At 48.0% G+C, this 24,840-nt stretch overlaps 1 protein-coding gene and 1 long non-coding RNA gene across 5 annotated transcripts in view; one reads left to right on the forward strand and one right to left on the reverse strand.

The window, feature by feature from the left end:
• LOC146854853 (uncharacterized) overlaps positions 1-24,840 on the forward strand; it is a 271,373-nt gene that overhangs the window by 220,893 nt on the left and 25,640 nt on the right. The gene's annotated exons all lie outside the window — the stretch shown is intronic.
• ADIPOR2 (adiponectin receptor 2) overlaps positions 1-24,840 on the reverse strand; it is a 542,630-nt gene that overhangs the window by 95,005 nt on the left and 422,785 nt on the right. For all 4 annotated transcript variants that reach the window (XM_085652231.1, XM_085652226.1, XM_085652230.1 and 1 more), the window contains exon 4: positions 8,532-8,703. In XM_085652231.1, the coding sequence (XP_085508357.1) occupies positions 8,532-8,703 (172 nt within the window). The remainder of the gene's footprint in view (positions 1-8,531; positions 8,704-24,840) is intronic.

The following is a 24,840-nucleotide window of genomic DNA, read 5'->3' on the forward strand; positions in this document are numbered from 1 at the left end:
GTACATTTTATACTTAAAGACACGAGCTTCCATCACCCACACCGCAGACACTATGACACACGGTGCTACCCTAACGCAACGCTGCCATAAGAGGCACCCGGAGAGGGACACGCCCCCCTGAGACCATTGCCCACGATTGACTGACCCCGAGCATGCCGTAGCTGTGCCACTGAGCGGCAGACACGGAGCGTCCGCCGAGCAGCAGCGGCCTCCGCACTTCACCCGGGAGAGATGCCGAGCTCTCCAAAGGCTACACTGTTTGGTTCACTGTTGGAATATACGTCACAAGACACCCCCTAAGACTGTATAGTTTACGAGCTCACTCGAGTGTTTGGACGGCGACATGTTGTACAGCCGACCTTTTGGCATTTTTGACTTTGTTGCCATGTTAAGGCTATATGTTACCCCTTTCTTCCCTGCCCCCATGTCCTGCTGGAGATCATGGCACTACACACATGGCGCCAACACCAACTTTGCGATGGGGGGGAACGCAGCGTTGGGAGTTCCACCTTGGGAGAGAGCGAGGGACGCACGTGCACACGACTGCTATGGCTAACATACAAATATGTACCTGGAACGTCAGGGGAATGCACACGCCGGCTAGGCGCCATCATATCTACTCATATCTCAAGCGACATAAAACCAACGTAGCGCTGCTACAAGAAACGCACTTAAACAGAGCCGAGGTACGGCCACTGCACCGCAGATGGCGAGGGCAACTGTATGCCACGGACTACTCCTCATACGCTCGCGGAACGCTGATATGGATCTGCCCTGGAACCCCTTGGGAAGTCACGGATATCGCCGTGGACCGGGAGGGCAGATTTGCTGCTGCGCAGGGCAGGCTAGATGGGCAACAAATTGCGCTAGTGTCTCTATATTCCCCCAACGTTGATCAGGGCGATTTTCTGGCGCGTCTCTCAGCGACCATGGCACCTTGTCACGCAACTTCATGGATACTGGGGGGCGACTATAATTGCACGCTAGATGGAACATTGGATCGCTCCTCCCCACCCCCACCTAACGCCTTCACACGGGGAGCCATGAAAGCGCTGCAGGAGTGGGCCGCACAATGGGACCTGCATGACGTTTGGAGAACGCGCAACCCAGGGATGCGGGTATACTCCTACTATTCTGGTGCTCATGACTTACATGTCCGTCTGGACCGGTTCATGGCATCTACTGGCCTGCTACCCCACGTCACAGACACGCATTACATGGGCCGCACGCATTCAGATCACAACCCACACTTTATGTCCATAACCTGGGAGCAACCGTACCCCCCAGTGCCCACATGGCGCCTGCAACCTGCATTATTACTAGACGCGGCTTTCCGCGATTCCCTACTCGCGTGTGCTGCGCAGTACTTTGAGGACAATACAGGCACGGCATCCACCCCCCAGGTGGAGTGGGACGCCTTCAATGTAGTGCTCCGCGGACACTGCCTACACACACAGGGCCATATGCGACACCAACTGGAGAAGGACCTGACTAGGTTAGAGACTGACTTGCTTGCCAAAGAGGAGGGAGCTCTGACGGGCGACGAGGACCCGTTGCACGAAGCCCGCACGGAACATGCGCGCCTATTAGGGCGGCTCCGAAGCGTAAACTATGCAGCACACTCCGCGAGAAAACACCGCCTAGGCGACAGGCCTGGCAAACTTTTAGCTTGGCTGATCTCCCAAGAAGCTCGCTCGGCCCCAGTGGCGGCCATACGGATGGAGGGAGGAGATCTAGTATACACACAACTACGCATACACGACACTTTTGTTACCCACTATGAAGCATTGTATCGCTCTCGCCTACCGGTCCCTCACGCTGACATGGCCGGCTACCTCTCCCCCTGCAAATGCCGCAGCTGACAATTGCACAACAAGACGAATTGGGAGCCCCACTCGCGCCAGATGAGCTCCGAGAAGCCATCTTCAACCTGTCTAATGGCAAATCCCCGGGCCCGGACGGGCTCCCAGCTGAGTTTTACAAGGCCGGCTCGGATATTCTTGTCCCGGAACTCCTAAGAGTGTACAATGCGGCGGCGGAAAGCGCCACTTTACCCCCAACGTTAAACGAGGCCACGCTGGTCTCCATTCTTAAACCTGACAAGGATAGCACGCGGGTGGGCTCCTACCGCCCCTTGGCGCTGCTAAACACAGACTACAAGATACTAGCATCTGTCCTAGCCAGGAGACTAGCCCTACATGTGCCCAACCTGGTGCACCGAGACCAAAATGGCTTTGTCCCCACGCGACATACTTCTCACAATATCCGTCGTTTTTTTCGGGTGCAGGAGTACGCCACGCAGCAGTGGCCCAGAGCGGGGTGTCCGATACTGGACCTGGAGAAGGCCTTTGACTCGGTAGAGTGGCCATACCTGAGAGCGGTCACGGAGAAGTACCAGCTGGGGGGAGGGTACAGAGCCATGGTCGACTTGCTTTATGGTAGGCCGACAGTGCGAATCCGCACGGGAAGGCTCCTGTCAGCCGCCCTCCGGGTCCGCAGAGGCACTCGGCAGGGCTGCCCACTTTCGCCATTGCTGTTTTCCCTGGCCATGGAGCCCTTGGCTGTGACTCTCAGAGCACACGGCCCGGAATGGGGAATCCCACTGGCGGACGGTCTACATGCGGTGTCACTGTATGCGGATGACCTGCTACTCTACGTCAGAGACATCACTGATGTCCCCGCTTCCCTTACTGATATTTTCCGCACCTTTGAAGAGGTGTCGGGCCTAAGAGTCAATTGGTCCAAATCGGGGGCCTACCCATTTGGTCCGGACACGCCTGAATGTGACATCCGTCTGGGTGGGGACAGGCTGCAGTGGCACCCCACCACCTTCCGCTACTTGGGGATAAGAATATACAGAAACCCAGCGGACGTCTTTGAGGGAAACCTCCTCTGAGCGATAGCCTCTGTCCGAGCGCAAATTGGCTTCTGGAACACCTTACCCCTCAATGTGCCTAGCCGTGTAGCGTTGACCAAGATGATTGTACTGCCACGGCTACTCTATTATTTTGCAAATCTGCCTGTATATGTCCCCCCCAAGCTGTTCCGTGAACTAGAGGTGCTGCTACGCAACCTTATCTGGAACAAGGGGAGACCGCGCGTGGCGCTGACCAAACTATACATGCCCACGGACTCGGGGGGGCTTGGCGGTCCCTAACATGGAGTTATACTACCTCGCGGCACAGATGCAATGGGTGGCGGGATGGCTAGGCGGCAAGCAGCTAGACGATACCACCTCGACTGCGGCTGCCTGGACACAAACGCAAATAAACACGTTGTTCCACCCGATAACCCGCACGCGCTGCCCCTCCCAGATGTACCTAGCGGTGGCGCGCAGGTGTTTTCTGCGGTGCCTCCGCCTCACGCGCGCAACTACACCATATGCCCTGATCCTGCCGCTTCTGGGCACACCTGGCCCGACGGGGCCGCTCACAGAGGCCCACTTGACTAGCTGGGGGCGTGCGGGAGTGGACACGCTGGGCGACCTCTACGCGGACGGAGACTTGCTCACCTTCGCAACCCTGGCTGACGACGCGGCTCTCCCGGCGCGGCAATTCCTGCTACATGCATCCCTCTTGCGCACACTCACTGCTTCCTGGGGCGACATCACAGTAGAACTCCCGATGCACAGCTTTATACAATATCTGCATGTCATAGGCAACGGTTCGCACGTTATACACTGGCTAGCGCAGGCACTGCAGGCACACTCGCAACCTTCCACACTACCGCTGCGAGAACGCTGGGCGATGGACAGGGGAAGAGACTGGACAGAAAAAGAATGGACACAGATCCTGGCTGGCCCGACCAACATCCCACGCAACCCCAGCTTTAAAATTATACAGCACTACATACTACAGCGCGCATATCTCACGCCCGGCAAGATAAATAGATACTTCTTGCTGACGGACGCAGCTTGCCAGCACTGCCTGCTACCGGGAGCAGACCTTCTGCATATGCTGTGGCACTGCCCAGAAGTATGGCCATATTGGGACGACGTATTGGCATTGCTCGCGTGCGACACTGACGGGCAACTGCCGCATACATGGGAAGCATGCATATTGGGGTTATATAAACGCACAAAAAACAACAAAGTGCAGGCGCGCTTTTGGGACATGGGACTTATAACGGCTAAGCGCTTGCTCACTAAACACTGGAAGGCCGCGACCCCCCCCGCACGTTAGGCACTGGAAAGTCTCCTTCACCAACTGGGCGCACGCGGAGAGCGCGGCGCTCCTTCGTGAGGAAATAGCGGGGCTCCGCAAATTCCCCATCGCCCAGCTCTGGGATGACCTTCTCAAAGCGTTTCAGATGGCTTGCCAGGAAAGAGGGATAACCTGAATCACTAACACCTACCGCTTCCTTGTGGACTGGTGGAGGCAGCCTTAAAGCTGCGGCGACGCCACCTCCTGCTCCCCCCTGCCTGCCTCTGGTAGCCTCTACTCCCACTCTCAGCGAGGCCGACACCAGAGGACTAACACTCAACGGATAGCGCACACACTTACTGCATACTGCCGCCCCGATCCGAAGCAGTGCAAATAGCGCCAGGCTGGGGGCCCAGGCGGGAGGATGCGACCACTTCATCTCAACCTGCCACTCCCCCTTCCACGTAGCAGAGCGCCCTGCGTACCACGAACCTAAGTGTGGGCGTTGCGTAGACGCTTTGGACTCTCAACCAGCCCGGGGGCCCCTCCGGCCCCGCCCCTCCCAGCCGCTATCTCCCGTGCACAGCGCACAGCCCCGCTGCGCCCCGCTAGGCAGCTGCTGACCCCTCCGCACTGGCGCAAAATGATCTCCCCCCCCTCCCCCCTTGACCCTGTTTGAGTTTATAACCCTCATCCCTATCCCCCCTATCGCCGCATAAGCGTCGGGCGCAGCTTGCTTATCGGCTGCGTTTCCCGACTGGATTCCTGATTTATCACAGATAGCAAACGGTAGTTGCGCTGTCTGGCATCCCCGGAGCGCTGCCCTACTTTGCGTGCCCTGCTCTCCGACAGTGGAGCGGCGATGACCCACCTGCCCTGCCAGGGATGGGTGCGTCCGAAGCTCGCAGTAAACTCTTGCCGAGGGCGCGCAGTGTTGAGAGCTGGGCATGCCCCGATGACCAGCAGATTGAGGGATGCAGCGCTCGGGGACCGGGCGTGCACCACACAACGCGCACATGGACCCGAATACGAAATTGCAGGCTAGAATTGCCTGACTTAAGTGCAATTTTTTTTTTTTCTTTCTTTTTTTTTTTTTTATGTCACAGTGAGCTATACTGAAGCACTAACGCCGCGCCCGGCCCGCGTTGCGGATATGGCGCTGGTGCTGTATCGACTAGGGGCCCCCAAGTCTGCGATTCTTAATGATGCTCTGCACAACTTTAGATGGGGCCTGGGCGGTGGCCGCGGCGCGGGCTGAGACGCAACGCCATCCCTGCTGCCAACACTGCGAATCAGGAACACCAAACACACACAAACAACAAAATAGACCTACCACTTGCTAAGGTGCGTGTCCAAAGGACTACAGCAATGCCACCATGTACAACGCCGCCGGACCCCCGGGTTGTCGGCTGAATGGCTGTGTCATATTGTTTGAAAAGCACCTACCTATTGCATAACTGATTTGACACCATGGATGGTGCATGTACACTATATGATGATGCAACTGTGAATAATAAAGGTTTTTAAAAAAAAAAAAAAATAGAGAGATCTCGATCTCTCTCGATATATATATATATATATATATCAAGGAACGGTTGCTTCAGCAAGTGTGAGCACACTCGAAGGGCAAGAAATCATCCATTGGACTGCATGTGTGATCTCGTTTATTAATAGCGCCTGACGCGTTTCGGAACATTTCCTTCATCAAAGGCATCAATTCAAAGTCTCGCGTTACTGCTGCATTGTATTTCAAATATCCGCCCTCCAATGGGCTTCTCTTATGAGTCCCAGTGCATACTGGTAATTGTAGTACAGCAGCCCACATTGTAACCCAAATGGGGAGAAAACATCTTTTATCAATAAAACGGCCCCACAATGAGCCGCCGAGGCACTACATCAGTCCATAATCTCAAGGATTGTCCTTCCACATAAGGGGCGTCGGCAGTTTCCTTACCCCGTGGCCCCATGTTATCCGCTGGGTGGTGCGCTCACCGCGCCCGGAGCCGGCGCGTATAACATCAAGGAACGGTTGCTTCAGCAAGTGTGAGCGCACTCGAAGGGCAAGAAATCATCCATTGGACTGCATGTGTGATCTCGTTTATTAATAGCGCCTGACGCGTTTCGGAACATTTCCTTCATCAAAGGCATCAATTCAAAGTCTCGCGTTACTGCTGCATTGTATTTCAAATATCCGCCCTCCAATGGGCTTCTCTTATGAGTCCCAGTGCATCATGATGTTATACGCGCCGGCTCCGGGCGCGGTGAGCACACCACCCAGCGGATAACATGGGGCCACGGGGTAAGGAAACTGCCGACGCCCCTTATGTGGAAGGCCAATCCTTGAGATTATGGACTGATGTAGTGCCTCGGCGGCTCATTGTGGGGCCGTTTTATTGATAAAAGAGGTTTTCTCCCCATTTGGGTTACAATGTGGGCTGCTGTACTACAATTACCAGTATGCACTGGGACTCATAAGAGAAGCCCATTGGAGGGCGGATATTTGAAATACAATGCAGCAGTAACGCGAGACTTTGAATTGATGCCTTTGATGAAGGAAATGTTCCGAAACGCGTCAGGCGCTATTAATAAACGAGATCACACATGCAGTCCAATGGATGATTTCTTGCCCTTCGAGTGCGCTCACACTTGCTGAAGCAACCGTTCCTTGATGTTATACGCGCCGGCTCCGGGCGCGGTGAGCGCACCACCCAGCGGATAACATGGGGCCAAGGGGTAAGGAAACTGCCGACGCCCCTTATGTGGAAGGACAATCCTTGAGATTATGGACTGATGTAGTGCCTCGGCGGCTCATTGTGGGGCCGTTTTATTGATAAAAGATGTTTTCTCCCCATTTGGGTTACAATGTGGGCTGCTGTACTACAATTACCAGTATGCACTGGGACTCATAAGAGAAGCCCATTGGAGGGCGGATATTTGAAATACAATGCAGCAGTAACGCGAGACTTTGAATTGATGCCTTTGATGAAAGAAATGTTCCGAAACGCGTCAGGCGCTATTAATAAACGAGATCACACATGCAGTCCAATGGATGATTTCTTGCCCTTCGAGTGCGCTCACACTTGCTGAAGCAACCGTTCCTTGATATATATATATATATATACATACACACACGCAAACTTAGATATATCTCCAAAAAGTCCTGTGGAGTAACAAAGGCTCTATGCAGTGCTTAATTTGCATAAAAGTAAATCCTACGGCCACCCAAAGTTTTCCTCTGAAGACGGCCAGCACCACAGCTAAATGCCAGCGTGCCAAATACCAAGGCTGTCTAGTCTTGATTTCACCTCATGCCTCTTTAACGCACCACCCTACGCTCCCTGCCTTTCACCTCACTCTCTCAGGCTCTTTTTCAACCCTGCTTCTTACTTTTTACTGTTTTCCGTCTTTCCCTTCAACTTCTCTTCCCCCCTTGCGGACTCTCTCTCTCTTGTTCTGGAACAAACGCCGACGATGAAAAAGAAGTCCTGGCTCCCTCCAAAAAAGTGCCAGTGGGCCCCACCTACTCCACTGGACCCAAAATAAACAGATATTTGAGGCTTTCTGGGTAATACGAATTCTAAGAAATTAATTTTGCCAACTTTTCCAAGGCCCAAAAGTGGCTAAAATTACAAAAGGAGTTTATAATTCTAGACCTAGAGGCCTGTTTATTTAATTATTCACATAATTTAAATCTGTAAATCAGAGACATCGCAAAATGAATGTTTTTATTCTGTCGCGATGAACACATCTTTACTTTAAGATAGTCTGATTGTATAAAGTGCGGCATAAATGTTCTATTCCCTTAGGGGTTTTGGAGAACCCCACTTTGACATTCTCCTTTGAATATTTTTGTCTTCGCACACATGTGTAATACTGAAAGTCAAAGGAAATAAAAAGGGACATAAGCAAAGGCTGTGTCCATGTAGCGTATTAAAGGGTTTGATCAATTTTCCACAGATAAGACTATGATGAATCCACTTCCTGACTTAAATGCATGATACTGGAGTAATAGTCGTTGCACAATTTAAGAAATGTGCATGTTTTGCGGAAGAATGTAAATTTCCTAAAAAGGTACAATAGCATTTAAGTATGTTGTACATAATAGAGATTTAATAATTTAAAACTGCAGACTTTATTACCTGCTGGAAATTATGGAATACTAATTTCACATTAACATAACCGGAACACAAATACAAAAATAATAAACCAAGTTATTTTCCTAATGTGTTTTACGATGTTTGGCATAACTTTTAAAAAAATCAATTGATCCAGGTTGCTGATGTTGCTCGAAAGCCCAAAATGTTCCTCTTTGCACTGCAGAGATAAGGTTCAAGTTGGGCAAACCGCTTCCTGCCACCACAGATGTGACTGTTTTGCACCATCACCTACCTAAGAGGTGCGTCCAGATGTTGCCCGTCTCTGTATGTATCCTGAAGATGCTTTTGAAGCACGCTCGGAAGGAGGGCAATGGTGGTCTATGCCCGTGCAGAAGGTAGTCATTATCTTTCAGCCAGTCAGGTAAAACATCGTGTGGGATGACACGCCATCGACCTTCCCATACCTGCAGATGTAAAAACACACAGCGGTTTACTTCCTCTCAAACCTATCTGGGACACTTTCCAAGCTAACACATAGCTACTTTTAAATTTGAAGTGATGCTGGAAAACCTATTTCTATGGCGAGTAACTTAAAAAGTTTTTAAAAAATAGCCTGTAGTCTAAATGTAATAGTACCACCCAACAGATAAGTCTCTACCTCTCTTCTCAGTCACACCTTACCAGTAATTACACGGAAGGAAAATATTTCAGTAACAGAACGTGAAGATTGTTTTTATTCAGCCAAAAGCTCAGAATATTTACATATCGTTAAGGTTTTGGGTCGTTGCATTTTCTGGGTCATGAACATTATGCAGGCAAAGCTGCGATCAGTAATAATATTTCAAGTCTAAGGATGTTAATTTTATTTACTTGAATGTATAAAGTGATGTTCTCCAAATTGCTGGTACAAATAAAATGACATGAAAGCAATGAATCAAATTATGAAAATGTGCATGGCCTGAGGAAAAAAATACGAAAATAAACATCAAGTGGAAAAGGTGAAAAAGAAAATGTTTTTTTTTTTTTTAAATAAAGTCAAACGGACGGGCGCAAATTCACTCCACGGTTTCGGCCCAGCTAAACAAGGACCCAGCCAGGGAAGCAGCACATGGAGAGCAACCTGACTGGGAGAATGACAATTGGGTATTTATTTTTATCTGCAGGTGAAGATGATGAATATGGCATTGGTCTAAAAACTTACACTGCAAGAGACCATCTATGGTCTCCTCTACAAGAAGGAATATTTAATCATTTTAGAAATGGCAAAAAATATTTTTGGTTTATTGAGGTTTTAATAATTATTATATTGAGCACCTTCAATGTCAGGACCCAAAATACAAAGGAAAAATCCACAGCACAGTATAGTAGAAAGGAGAATGTTACTAACCTTGTAAGCATTAATTTGTAGCATGTAATGCTGTAGATTCACATGCTCTGCATACTCCTGCCATGTTGTGTTGGGCTCGGACACTTCTAGTTTGTTTTTCTTCAAAGAAGTCTTTCAAATCATGTATGTGACTCCTTCCTTTGTAGACAATGCGCATGGGCATAGAGTCCACATTAGATTGTCCTGCTCACAACGGGTGAAAGTATGTTTGGAGTGGTGAAAGAACATACCATGTGCATTGTATAGTGTCAAACAGGTAACAGGAGAAGAGCTATGCAGCAAACGTACGGGAAGGAGGGTAGGTGCATGTGAATCTACAGCACTACACACTACAAACAGGTGCTTGGAGGGTAACATTTTCCGTTTGTAGAATGTGTGGCTGTAGATACACAAGCTCTGCATAGACTGTAAAGCAGTACACTCAATTAGCGGTGGCATGAGTATGGTGCAGATGCCTGAAACAAATTCTCAATACCGTCTGACCAAGCACTACCTGCTAGCAAGCTAGTTTATCCGCATAGTGTTTAGTAAATGTGTGTGGGGTTGACCTGCTGGCAGTTTTGCATATGTAAGCTAGCCACAGTTGTGCCTTTTATGAATGGGAAGTGTGCCGTGGGGGGAAGGGAGGAAGGCATAGGGTCCTTTTAGTTTTTTGATACAGGTATGGATGCACTAGACTATTCACCAACCTCTGCCAAACTTTCAGAGTTGGGGGATGGGGGGGAAGAGGGGTGGATGACCTGACAGGTTAGTGCTTAACCCTTTGTGTGCTCATGACAAGCTGAACTCGTCATGGCACACAGTCGTCGTGTGCTCATGACAAGTCCAGCTCGCCATGACACCCACCCACGGGGGCAGCGCTGGCTCCACCTCCCCCCCCCCCCCTCCCCATGGGCGGTCTATCTGGGTTTCTTAATCGGGGAAGGCAGGGGAAGGTCTTCTCCTGCCCCCCTCCCCCTTCCGCGTCATCAATGACGTCGTTGGAGGTTTCCCTTACACGCAGGAAGCCATTTGCTTCCTGCGCGTCGGCGAAGAAAGAGGTTGGTTTTGGGGGAGGGGGGGATTTTTCAAAAGAGACATCGAGGGAAAGGAGAGGGTTTTCCTTTCCCTCTTTTTTCCTCTTTTGTGCATTCCTGCTGCAGGAAAGCCCACTAGACGCCAGGGATTTGTGTATTTTTTAAAGGGACAATTACTTACTGTTTGGGGGAAGCAGGGTCGCTCCCCCTTTTGGGGGCAATAATTTGTGGCTTTGTCTGCCCCCCTGGGGGGGGGGGCTGTGCAGAATTCATTTTTTTTTTTTTTTTTTAAATCAGCCCACTGGGCAATTATAACAGATGTAGTGGGGAGTGGCCCCGTGGGCAAGGCTCACTGCCCTTTGGGGGCCATTTATTTTGAGGCCATATGTGTTTGTTTTGTTTGGGGGCTATGTTTTAGGCAGATTTCGTCATTTTTAGGTTGAGCATTCGAGCCCTCTTGTATATTCTTTAGTATTTACTTATATGTTTTTATGGTTTGTGGGCTTTGGAGATCAGCCCTAGGACTTGTCTGCTTCCGCTTAGGGACTTTTTTTTTCTGATCAACTGACTATTTAACTTTCTTGATAGAAAACTGCCAGCAGAGGTCAGTAAAATACCAGAATCACTCCAGCATTCTCTAGTTTTCAGTCCATAGAAATTGCCTTCCATGAGCACCCATAGACAATAATATTTTTTTAAAATCTTGTATTGTCAGTGATATGACCACCGAAGGCCCAGATTTTATATTAAAAACAGAGCATTGGACTATACCATTTCCCGCTGAAAGGCAATATTTCTCCCCGTGTGTTCCAATACTTGGCGTGTCACGCAGTTTGGTGCTTACTTTCCCCTCATGTTAAAGAACAGCAGATGTTTCAGGGCGCAGGCTAATGTGCTGCATAGCTAAGTACATATAAGGTCCCAAAGGCGAGACCGATTGCATTGCAAATGCTTGTTTAATGTAGGGCCTACTAGGCCACCAGGGAGTTATTTGTGGAAAGTGACCCCTTGGGCAAGGGTCACTCTCCTTTGGGGTCAATATTTGTGGCTGTGTCTGCCCCGCAGAGGGCCAGATCGCCATTTTTAAAAAAAAATTGGACCCACTAGACCACCAGGGGAAAAATAAATGCCCACTGGACCACCAGGGATTGTTTAGTGGGGTGTGGCCCCTTGGGCAAGGGTTGCTCCCATTTGGTGAGCATTAATTTGGCCGTTTCTGCCACCCTGAGGGGCAGATCGGCTGATTTGTTTTTTTGTAGGGCCACTAGGCCACCCGGGTTTTTTTTTAAGTTGGGGAGCGGCCCCTTGAACAAGGGTCGCTCCCCTTTATGGGAGGATGATTGTGGTCATTTCTGCCCTCTTTGGGTGGCAGAATAGCAGTATGTTTTTAGGCCCATCTGCCCTCAAGGGGGGCATAAGCCACTAGACACCTGTTTTTTAAAAAAATGTTTGTGTTTGGGAGTGGCCTCAATGGCAAGGGTTGCTCCCCTTTTACGGGGGTGAATATTTTATTTATACTCTTAGGCCCACCTACCCCATAGCTTGGCTGGTGGATTGTGTGTGGACTGGTGCATTATTTGCATATGTGATTGTAATGTTTTTTTCTCCTTTTTATTCTAGTGTAAAGCTTTTGATTACTGTTTGCGATTTCGACAGTGGTGTTCTGCAGTGTTGTGTAGTTGCATTTTTTTGGTAAGAAAAACATTTTTGTTGTATTTTCTCCAAATGAGTATTTTTGTCATGTATGAATGAATGTTTTTGTAAGTGGTGTCATAATGGCAGCTTATTTAGTTAGTGTTTTGTGCATGGAATTCTTTGCGATGTTTTTTGCATTGTCTTATGTGTAATTTTCTTTTCTCTTTTTTTTTTTTAGTGGGATATTGTTGATCCATACTGTGTCTGTGCAGAGTAAGTGGTGGTGAATTTATCTGCTTCTGGCAAGTGAGTGGTATCGTTTTGGAGTATATAAGTCTTTCTGATAAAGGTGCATTTTGTTTATTACTTATTTTACAAAGTGTGTGTTGTTGTTGACTTGTTTGACAAGTTACTTTTATTAGTAAGCAGTATGGCTAGTCGTAGAATGACTGCTCAGCAGGTGGTTGGTATGCTTCTTGAATCTTCCTCTGAGCAGGATTATGGGACTGACAGTGCGTCTGAGGGAGAGAAGGGAGGGGAAGATTCAGGCAGTGAGTTTTCTCTCCACATGGAATCATCGGATGATGAAGGCACTCTCAGTGCAGATGAAGCTACTCTCAGTGCGGATGAAGTGCCTGTTTTAGAGGAGGATACTGCTGTGCCGATGGTGCAAGAGGCATCTGGATTGCAGCCTGAGGCTGCTAGGCTTTCTACTGGAAGTGCTGGACTCTGGGTTGATCCAAACATGGTGCAGCCGGTGTTGCCTGCCTTTAGTGGTGATGCAGGGTGTAGAGTGGATTGTGAACATTTTTTGCCTATACAGTTTAAGTTGTTTATGGATGATGTATTTTTGGGTGAGATGGTTGAGCAGACTAATTTGTATGCTGAACAGTTTTTGAGGGACAACAGTAACAAACTTAGGCCCCACTCTAGAGTCGGTGGACTCCCACAAATTTGGAAGAGATGAAGAAGTTTTTGGGTTTGACTTTATTGATGGGTTTGATAAGGAAGCGGTCCATGGCTTCATATTGGTCTACCAGTCCCTTGATGGAAATGGCCATATTTCCTGCAGTTATGACTCGTGATCGGTATTTACTTTTGCTAAGGATGCTGCATTTTGTTGATAATTCTTTGGCGTTGCCACGAGATCACCCTGAATGTGACTGTCTTTTTAAGATTCGGCCTGTTCTTGATCACTTTGTAGATCGAATTTTCAGAGTTCTATTGATGAGTCTTTGGTCTTGTTCAAGGGCCGTTTGGTTTTTAGGAAGTACATCCCTAGCCAAGAGGGCACGCTATGGAATTAAGCTGTATATGTTGTCTGAGAGTAGGACAGGATATGTTTTTAATTTTCGTGTGTACACTGGTAGGGATTCCACTATTGACCCCCCTGGTTGTCTGTCCACTTTTGGAGTTTCTGAGAAAATTGGGTGGGATCTTGCTAGAGGACTGTTTAACAGAGGCCACCATTTGTACCTTAACTTCTACACTGCTGTGCAATTGTTTAAGGAATTGTTCAAAGTGGACACTTTTGCTTGTGGCACAATCCGCTCTAACCGTATAGGTTATCCAAAAGAGCTGGGACAGTGCAGTTCCTTGCGTAGTGATGAACTACCAGCTGTGAAATTTGTGGACAGGAGGGATGTGTACATGCTGACTACCATCCATGATGAGAGTACTTCACCTGTGGCTGTTGGGGGTCAGATTTCTGAAGTGTGCAAACCTGTGTGCATTTTAGACTACAATAAGCACATGGGTGGTGTTGATAGAGTAGATCAGAGGTTGGAACCTTACACTGCTATTCGTAAGGCTTACGTTTGGTATAGGAAGTTGGACATGCATCTCTTTAATTTAGCAACTTTCAATGCTTTTGTTGTGTTCAAGGAGTGTTCTCCTGCATCAAAGTTGACTTTTGTTCAGTTTCAGCAATCTGTGATAGGCAGCCTTGTTGTTGTGGAACGGGCAAGTGTTCCTAGAGTTGGAGTGGTGGAGGATGTGGCTCGATTGAAAGATCGCCACTTTCCTGATTACATTCCTCCCATATCCTCAAAAGACTTTCCCACTAGGCGATATAGAGTCTGTTGGCGAAGAGGTACGCGGAAGGAGACTCGTATGTACTGCCCCGAGTGTCCTTCTAACCCTGGGCTGTGTGTCCCTGCTTGTTTTAGAGCGTACCACACGCAAAATATTTTTTGGGAGCATCCAGGAGTGGTAAAGTGAACTGCCTGGCCTGTATTCTTTAAAAAATTTGATTCTGTTTCAAGGTTGGCATTAGTGCAATGTATTTAGTTTCAGATTTTGTATTAGTATATGTGTATCTATTTGCAATTTGTGTTTTTATTTTTGCCTAAAAAAAATCCTAAATGTGATGGCAGTGTGTGTAGGCTGGCGGTGTGCGTGGACTGGCGGTGTGCGTGAACTGGCGGTGTGCGTGAACTGGCGCTTGGCTGGCGGTGTGCATGGTCTGGCGCTTGGCTGGCGGTGTGCGTGGACTGGCGCTTGGCTGGCGGTGTGCGTGGATTGGCGCTTGGCTGGCGGTGGGCGTGGATTGGAGCTTGGCTGGCGGTGTGCGTGGATTGGCGCTTGGCTGGCGGTGTGCGTGGATTGGCGCTTGGCTGGCGGTGTGTGTGGATTGGCGCTCGGCTGGCGGTGTGTGAGTAGTGACTTGCTGCTGGTCACTACACACACTGCTGGCTGAGTGCCACTCCACGCAATCCATCAGCTTGTGTGGTTCCTGTGTCAGGAATGTGGGCGTGTGAAAGTGATGGGCCCTTGAATGGCACTGTCTGCTGGTGTGAGTGTTGTAATGTGATGGGCCCGCGGCTGGCGGTGTGAATGGTTTTGTATGTGTCACACGTATGAAAGGTGTATGAACGGCCTGTAAAGAGGTTGGTGCCTTGTCGTGTCTTTACAGCTCACGAGCTGTGAGTCAATGGTTCAGTTTCTTGCCCTTTCAATTATTAACAGTGCATTTCATTTTTGTGAAATCACTTGCTAATACAATTGTATATACTGAACCATCGCTCACCCTCATGCCAAATCCAACCAGTGTGTGTGTGTGCTTGAGGATTAGATGGCTGTGCAGTAATATTTGTCTTTCTGAAGCAGGGTGTACCTAGTCTCTTTTTGTGAATGTTGAATGTTGTAATGTGTTGTTTTTGTGCCTGGTGGTGTGAATGGTCTTGAATGTGTATCACGTATGAAAGGTGGGTGAATGGCCTGTAAAGCAGTTGGTGCCTTGCCGTGGCTTTACAGCTCACGAGCTGCGAGTCATTGGTTCGGTTTTTTGTCCATTGAATTATTGACAGTGCATTTCATTTTTGTGAAATCTCTTGTTAATAAAGTTTTATATACTGAACCATCACTCGCGCCAAACCCAACCAGTATGTATGTGTGTTTGAGGAATAGATGTCTGTGCAGGAATCTTTGTCTTTTTAGTGTCTCTGCCAAGGTGTACACTCCATCTAAGAATAACCTACCAACTGTAGATATTGTCGTAAACCCATGGGAGTTCATGGTGATGTCTCTCTTGTGAATTCCAACAAGTTATTTTATCCACAATGTCCTGCAAAACTCAAAATGTCGGTCACATTTTCCTTGCAATATTGTGCTGAAATTCTCACGCTGTAGAAATAAACAACTAATTATGTCAAAACGATCAGGTTTTTCAAGGGGGGTGGGGGGTCACCTGTGTTTTTGGCCCCGTGCTCAGCGGCCATCTAGGGAAACCTACCAAACCCACACATTTTTGAAAAGTAGACACCGGGGGCTTCCAGGGAGGTATGGCTTGCGTGGTTCCCCAACGTTTCCTTACCTAGAATTCCCTGCAAACCTCAATTTTAACTTGAAAAAATCACTTTTTTCACACATTTTTGTGTGGGAAAGTTGTGACATCACCGGGCTCACTCATATTTCCCACCACCCAGTGTTCCCGCAGGTCTCCCGGTAAGAATGGTGCCTCACTTGTGTGGGAGGCCCAAGTACCCGCGACAGCAAGGGCCCAAAATGTAGTGAGGCGACATCAAAATTGCCTAACTCAAAACCACCTGGTTTTGCAAGCGGGGTCACATGGGTTTTTGGCCCTGTGCTCGGTGGCCATCCAGGGAAACCTACCAAACCCACACATTTCTGAAAATTCGACACCCGGGGTGCCTCACTTGTGTGGGAGGCCCAAGTACCCGCGACAGGCAAGCGCCCAAAACGTAGTGAGGCGACATCAACATTGCCTATCAAAAAATGTTATGAGCCCTTGCCTGTGGCGGGTATTTGGGCCTCCAACACAAGTGAGGCATCATTTTTACCGGGAGACCTGGGGGAACGCTGGGTGGTGGGAAATTTGTGTGAGCCCGGTGATTCCACAACTTTCCCCACACAAAAATGTGTGAAAAAAGTGATTTTTTTCAGCTAAAATTGAGGTTTGCAGGGGATTCTGGGTAAGGAAACCTTGGGGGTAAGGAAACGTTGGGGGATCCACGCAAGCCATACCTTCCTGGAAGCCCCCGGGAGTCTAGTTTTCAGAAATGTGTGGGTTTGGTAGGTTTCCCTAGATGGCCGCTGAGCACGGGGCCCAAAACCCAAGTGACCCCCCTTGCAAAACCAGGTGGTTTTGAGATAGGCAATTTTTATGTCGCCTCACTACGTTTTGGGCCCTAGCCTGTCACGGGTACTCGGGCCTCCCACACAAGTGAGGCACCACTTTTACCGGGAGACCTGAGGGAACGCTGGGTGGTAGGAAATTTGTGTGAGCCCGGTGATGCCACAACTTTCCCTCACAAAAATGTGTGAAAAAAGTGATTTGTTTACATCCTTATCCTTTAAAGCACTCATAAAAACCATTCCCTACCCTCACAAGTAATCCCGACCGGCCAACCACGGGTGACTCATATCACGCACTGGAGATGGTGACGGGTTTTTGCCCGCTAGGGGTTTTTGTGGTAAAAAGATAGGACTGACGGCTCCTTTTTGTCTCTCGTTTATTCACATGAGCCTCCGTGGGGGACCTGAAGACCCAAAGGACGCCGACCAAGGGGAAGCTAAAGACCACGGTTCCGTTTGAAAGTGTACCGCCTGAAGATACTGAGAGATACCTGTCACCCTTTTCGTTCTATTTCTAACTTTGCAAATAAAAGCCAACAACTGGCTCACTATATACAGCCTCCTCGTCTGTTTATCCGGCCCGCCCTCCCACAAGTGGTGTCAGAAGTGGGATCTGCCGGAGACATGGAGGCTGTACTTGCAAAAATGGCCGAAAACCAAGAATGTCTGGGGAAAGCCATGGAAAGATTCCTGACGGTGGTAGAAGAGGATAGAGGGAAGTTACAACAGGCCATCACGGAGCAAAACCAATCCCATGACTCTACATTGGGGGAAATTGCAGATGCTATTGGACAACAAAGAACCCCAAGTACCCTACCTTCTGTGATATTACAAAAATACGTTAGTGGAGAGGACCCAGATTTTTTTTTCAATAATTTTGAGAGAATGGCTCTAGCCGCCGCCTGGCCCATGGAGAAGTGGGGACAATACCTAGGGCCCCTGTTGTCTGGAGAGCTGCAAGCCTCATATCAAGCAGCTAATATTCAGGGAGTCACCCCCTATGCAGACATTAAACGATGTATCTTAGAAAGACTAGGGATTGATGACGAAACATATAGAATAAGGTTCCGACAAATTAAGGAAGGGTTACAAGAAACCCCCAGAGCCTTGTATTTTCAAATAAAAGATATGGCCGACCGGTGGCTGAAACCCGCCACTGCCACCAAAGAAGAGATTATGGCCAAGGTGTATTTGGAGCAGTATCTGACCTCCCTCCATCCACCTATCCAGAAATGGATGAGGCAACACGCCCATCTTACCCTTGAGACAGCAGTGGAAATAGCAAGCGCTTACAGCAGGGCTCAAGAGTCACAAAAAGGAAGAGAAGAAACCCCGTGGAAAACCGGCAGTAGCGGAACACATCGATTACCCCGCCCTTCCATGATTCGCAAACCGGACTCTAACAGCATTGTCCCGGGATCCCCTGTATTTAGAGTCCCCGGTCCCTCTGTAGTTCGAGCCCCTATAACCGGGCCACAATGCTTTAACTGTGGGGTATTAGGACATATAGCTCGATTTTGCCCACAAAAGGAAGAACCGATGGAAGTAGGAATAGCCAGGAACTATTGTTGTTTAACCCAGGGTAATCCCTCACCTCCATATCGATGTGGCATAACAGTGAATGGACAACCTATGACCGCGTTAGCTGACACTGGCTGTCGACAGAGCGTAGTACGTCCTCAGGATTTGGGCACTGAGCTGGGAGAAACCGATGGAATAGTAAATATCCGTTGTGTCCATGGGGATACCAAACAATATCCCACTACACAAGTACATATACGACATGCCACTGATCCGGGGACCAAATTACGGGTGGGTCTCATACCTAGGCTACCAGAACAGGTCATATTGGGGAATGATTATCCACAACTATCGCAGTTAATAACGAAGACACAGCCTGACGGGAAAGACTGGTGGACTGTCGCCCCCTTCTCCCAGGATGATACCCATGAGTGGCCTCCTTCTAAAGCTAGGAAACCCAAAAATCAACGTCGCAAAGAGAAGAGAAAACCCCTTACAGTTCTACCTGTCCAACCAACAAATAACCCATGGGAAGACGACAGGAACTTCCATGCTGCCCAAAGAGAAGACTCAGTGTTACAAGAAGCATGGAAACAAGCCCTGCCTGGTGAAGAACCCCTTACACGTATGTCCTTATTTTTTTATTAACAACGGACTGCTCTACAGGAAAGCCAAAGTTACCAATTCCCCTCAACTATTAGTTCCCATACCCTTCCGAGAGAAAGTCTTATACATGGCTCATAGCCATTTATTGGGAGGGCACTTTAGTGATGAGAAAACCGAGCAATTAATATTGGAAAAATTCTATTGGCCAGGCATATATAAACAAGTGAAACAGTATTGTAGAGAATGCCCCATTTGCCAAAAAAACTGTCGGTACAAACCCCCTAAAGCCCCACTACATCCCTTACCTATAATAGACGTACCCTTCTGTAGAGTAGGGATGGATATCATTGGTCCTTTACTACCCTCCCGTAGTGGATGTCGGTACGTTCTGGTACTGGTAGACTATGCTACACGCTTCCCGGAAGCCATAGCGTTAAGACATCCGAATGCACCTAGCATAGCCAAAGCCATAATCACCATCTTTTCAAGGGTAGGATTTCCAAAAGAAACCCTGACCGACCAAGGGACCCCCTTTGTATCGAAATTATTAAAACAAGTATGTTCCCAGTTAGGCATTAAACAGATACGAACGGCAGCCTACCACCCTCAAACTGACGGGTTAGTGGAGCGTTACAATGCTACTCTCAAGCTCACCTTAAAAAAACTCCTGACTCTGGAATCAAGACGGTGGGAAGACATGCTACCCTTGGCCCTGTATGCCATCAGGTGTAAGGTCCAAAGAAGCACGGGATATTCCCCATTTGAGCTTCTTTACGGCCATCAACCCCGTTCTTTGTTGGACATGGTCCGGGAAAAATGGGAGACAGAACCAAATAACGCTACGCCCCTAGTAGATTACGTAAGTAATCTTAAAACCCATTTGGAACAAATTCGCACCATAGTCAGGAACAATATGGAAAGAGCACAAGAAGAACAGAAAACACAATACAACAAAAAAGCTAAGACTAGGACCTTTGTCGCAGGGGACGCGGTATTGTTAATGATGTCCTCGTCAGACCATAAACTCTTAGGACAATGGCAGGGACCCTACATCGTACTCGAACAGGTAACTCCTGTCACGTACAAGATAGAACTCGACAAGGCCCGAGGGAGTACTCAGGTGTATCATGTAAACCTCCTTAAAAAATGGGAAGGACCCCTTCCGAGCCTCGTGGGCAATACAGAAGTGGCTGTTCCATTATATGACCAATGTGTTGACCCCGAGCTCCCAAACCACCTAAGAACGGACCTCCTCGGTATGCTAGCACCCCTGCAGGAGATATTCTCCCTGACTCCCGGGAAAACCACCTTGTTGGAACATTCTATCAGAACCATTCCTGGCAAGAAAGTGCGTCTCCGACCCTATAGGATTCCAGAGGCCCGTAGACATACCATCCGGGAAGAGGTACAGCAGATGCTGAGAATGGGTATTATAGAACCTTCTAACAGCGAGTGGAATTCCCCAATCGTTTTAGTACCTAAACCAGATGGCTCGGTGCGATTTTGCATTGACTTCCGTGAAGTAAACAAAATTTCCGAATTTGACACCTACCCTCTTCCGAGGGTGGACGAAATGATTGAAAGAATAGGGAGGGCCCAGTATATCAGTACCCTGGATCTCTGTAAAGGGTATTGGCAGATTCCCCTAAAGAAAGAAGACCGAGAAAAAACGGCTTTCTCGACCCCAGAGGGCCTTTTTCACTTTAAGGTGTTGCCCTTTGGCTTACACGGTGCACCTGCCACTTTTCAGAGGGCCATGAATATAATCCTACAACCACATGAGAAATATGCAGGGGCATATATCGATGATATCATCTATAGCGACTCCTGGGAACAACATCTAGTCCACTTGTACCAAGTGATTCAAGCCCTGGGAAAACATGGACTGAAAATAAACCCCGCCAAAAGCCATTTAGCTGCACAAACCGTAAGTTATTTAGGGTACCTGTTGGGGGAAGGCGTTATACAACCACAGAGCAAGAAACTGGCTGCTATATCCCAAATCCCATTTCCACGAACTGCAAGGGATCTACGTGCCTTTTTAGGATTATTGGGTTACTACCGCCGGTTTATACCCCGATCTCACAGACAGCAGCCCCTCTTACGGATTTGCTGCATAAAAAAATACAAACCGAAGCCTAACTGAAAAATCCCACCCCAGAGGTAATCCAAGCCTTTGACAGGTTAAAAGCATCACTAACCTCCGACACCGTATTGGCTAGCCCCGATTATACCTTACCATTTGTTCTGCAAACTGACGCCTCAGATCAAGGAATAGGAGCCGTTCTGTCCCAAGTGAACAGACAGGGGGAGGAAAAACCACTTTTATATATCAGCCGGAAACTGTTTCCACGAGAACAACATTATGCTGTCATTGAGAAAGAAGCCTTGGCTATCAAATGGGCGGTTGAGTCTTTAAAATATTACCTGGAGGGGCGGGAATTCACGCTATATACCGACCACGCTCCATTAGAATGGATGGCCCGTAACAAAGGGAACAACGAATGAGTATTACGTTGGTTCCTTTCCCTGCAACCTTACAGATTTCAAACCAGACATCGGAAAGGGAGTGATCAGGTAAATGTGGACTTCTTCTCCCGATACCCTTCTAATATCACCACTACTAGAAGGACAGCAAGGGAAAGGGGATGTGAGGGGGTACTAAGCAAAACCCGTTCAGCGGACGCCTACCGTAATAGAGATGACTCACAAGAGCGAGCTAGGACCCCGCTGCCACGCTCTATTACGAACACACACCTCCGTAATCTCCCTCTGCAGGAAACTCATCCCCCTGACGTCGTCGGTTTATCCGGCCCGCCCTCCCACAGCCAACCTGCACAAGTGAGGTACCATTTTTACCGGGAGACCTGGGGGAACGCTGGGTGGTGGGAAATTTGTGTGAGCCAGGTGATGCCACAACTTTCCCACACAAAAATGTGTGAAAAAAGTGATTTTTTCAGCTAAAATTGAGGTTTGCAGGGGATTCTGGGTAAGGAAACGTTGGGGGATCCACGCAAGCCATACCTCCCTGGAAGCCCCCGGGAGTCTAGTTTTCAGAAGTGTGTGGGTTTGGTAGGTTTCCCTAGATGGCCGCTGAGCACGGAGCCAAAAACCCAAGTGACCCCCCCCCCCCTTGCAAAACCAGGTGGTTATGAGATGGGCAATTTTGATGTCGCCTCACTACGTTTTGGGCCCTAGCCTGTCGCGGGTACTTGGGCCTCCCACACAAGTGAGGCACCACTTTTACCGGGAGACCTGGGGGAACGCTGGGTGGTGGGAAATTTGTGTGAGCTCGGTGATGCCACAACTTTCCCTCACATAAATGTGTGAAAAAAGTGATTTTTTCGGCTAAAACTGAGATTTGCAGGGGATTCTGGGTAAGGAAACGTTGGGGGATCCACGCAAGCCATACCTCCCTGGAAGCCCCCGGGTGTCTAGTTTTCAGAAATGTGTGAGTTTGGTAGGTTTCCCTAGGTGCCGGCAGAGCTACGGTTCACAAACTACAGCTAGGCACTTTGCCAAAAAAAGGGTAATTTTTCACAGCGAAATTGAGGTGTGACCATGTTGCGTTTTGCGCAGTTTCCTGTCGTGGACACTAGGCCAACCTGCACAAGTGAGGTACCATTTTTCTCGTAAGACGTTGGGGAACGCGGGGTGGGTGGAAATTTGTGGATCCACGCAGATTCCAGAACTTTCCACCACAGAAATGTGGGGAAATTGTGGTTTTTTGGACAATTGTTTTAGGTTTGCGAGGGATTCTGGGTAACAGACCCTGGTGGGAGGAAGTCAAGTCACCCAATCCTGGATTCCCTTGGGTGCCTAGTTTTCAAACATGTATAGGTTTGGTAGGTTTCCCTAGGTGCCAGCAGAGCAAGGGTTCAAAAACTACAGCTAGGCACTTTGCCAAAAAAGGGTAATTTTTCACTGCGAAATTGAGGTGTGACCACGTTGTGTTTTGTGCCGTTTCCTGTCGCGGACACTAGGCCGACCCACACAAGTGAGGTACCATTTTTCTCATAAGACTTTGGGGAACGCGGGGTGGGTGGAAATTTGTGGATCCGCGCAGATTCCAGAACTTTCCACCACAGAAATGTGGTGAGAATGTGTTTTTTGGGACAATTGTTTAGGTTTGCAAGGGATTCTGGGTAACAGACCCTGGTGGGAGGCAGTCAAGTCACCCCATCCTGGATTCCCCTGGGTGTCTAGTTTTCAAAAATGTATAGGTTTGCTACGTTTCTCTAGGTTCCGGCAGAGCTAGTATTAAAAAAACTACAGCTAAACACTTCGTAAAAAAAGGGTAAATTTTCATTGCGAAAATGTGGAGTGTTCGCGTTGGGTTTTGAGCCATTTCCTGTGGTGGGCACTATGCCTACCCACACAAGTGAGGTACCATTTTTATCGGGAGACTTGAGGTAATTCAGATTTTTAAAGCAACTTATTACCTATTGATTTTTGTTGCATTTCTGCCTTCCAAATGAGACATTGTGTAAAAAAGAAGTCCTTTTGAAAAATGAACGATAATTCTCATGCTAGTATGAGTATTCCCAATTTCGAAAATGTGCAAATATGTACTGTTTCTAAACTCTATAATTTGTTCCCATTTCAGAAATACATAGGTGTCTTTCATACCGATTTTTCCATGTATACATTTTCCCACAATAATTTCTATATACCCGGAACATAATAAAAAACCATTGCAAATTGCTGCTCAGTTTTTGACTCTGGGTTCGTCAGGTTCTTGGTGAACCTACAAGTCCTATATATGGCGACAACCAGGAAGGTCCAGCAGATTTTTTTTTTTTGAAATTTTTTTATTGTGCAGAAAGAAGGTTACAAGCACGGGCCTACAACCACCAGGGCCGGCCGCTAGTAGGTGAAAGATCAAACAGTGCAATCACGATGACTGGCCCACCGGGGCTCCGCACCCTACAGAAGAACAGACTGCACATAGAGGAAATCAGGATACACCCTTTTAACATAAATAACAACTTAAAACAAAGGCGAGGCAAGAAAACATAAGATGGGCGTCGGGCCACAGCAGGGGTACGTCCATATCCGACCACCCGATGGCAGTCAAAAAGCAGGGAAACAAAGAGGTAGGGGGGGGTGGGGGGGGGGGGAGAGACGGGAATACAAATCTATACTCAGATGTGCCAGATAAGTAAGGAAAGGTCCAGCAGATTTAACGGTATATTGCTTTCAAAGAGCTGTCATAATTAGAAGTTACAGGTGAAAAAGATTGACACAAAAGGCTGTTTTTTAAACAAATTTTAAATTTTTCCTATATTTATCTGTTAGTTTCTATAAAGAAACCTTGATGGATCTACACAAATGACCCCTTGTTGAATTCAGAAATTTATCTACTTTTCTAAAATGTATAGCTTTCCAGGATCCATTATTGCTTTCACATCCATTTCTACCATTAACTGGAAGGTGGTTGACAGCACAAACATAGTAAAAATAGGCTATATCCCAGAAAAATGCCAAAACTCTGTAAAAAAATGTTGGTTTTCTGACAAAAGTCTGTCATTCCCTAAAAGCTGGGTAAATGGTGATTTCAGCCCCACAAACCATTTTTTGATACCATTTGCAGAGAAAAACCCAGACGCTTTCATTTGCAGATCGTTTTTCCAACTTTTCCAAAAACAAAACAAACTTTTGCTGTATTTTGGCTAATTTCTGGGACCCCTCCAGGGGAATCCACAAACCCTGGGTACCTTTAGAATCCCCATGATGTTGTAAGAAAAGGACGCAAATTTGGCACCGATACCTTATGTGGTCAAAAAGTTACAGGGGCCGAAGCGCGCACTACCCCAAATAGCCCAAAAAAGGCTTAGCAC

Source organism: Triturus cristatus, chromosome 4_1, assembly GCF_964204655.1.
Source record: "Triturus cristatus chromosome 4_1, aTriCri1.1, whole genome shotgun sequence".
NCBI lineage: Eukaryota > Metazoa > Chordata > Amphibia > Caudata > Salamandridae > Triturus > Triturus cristatus.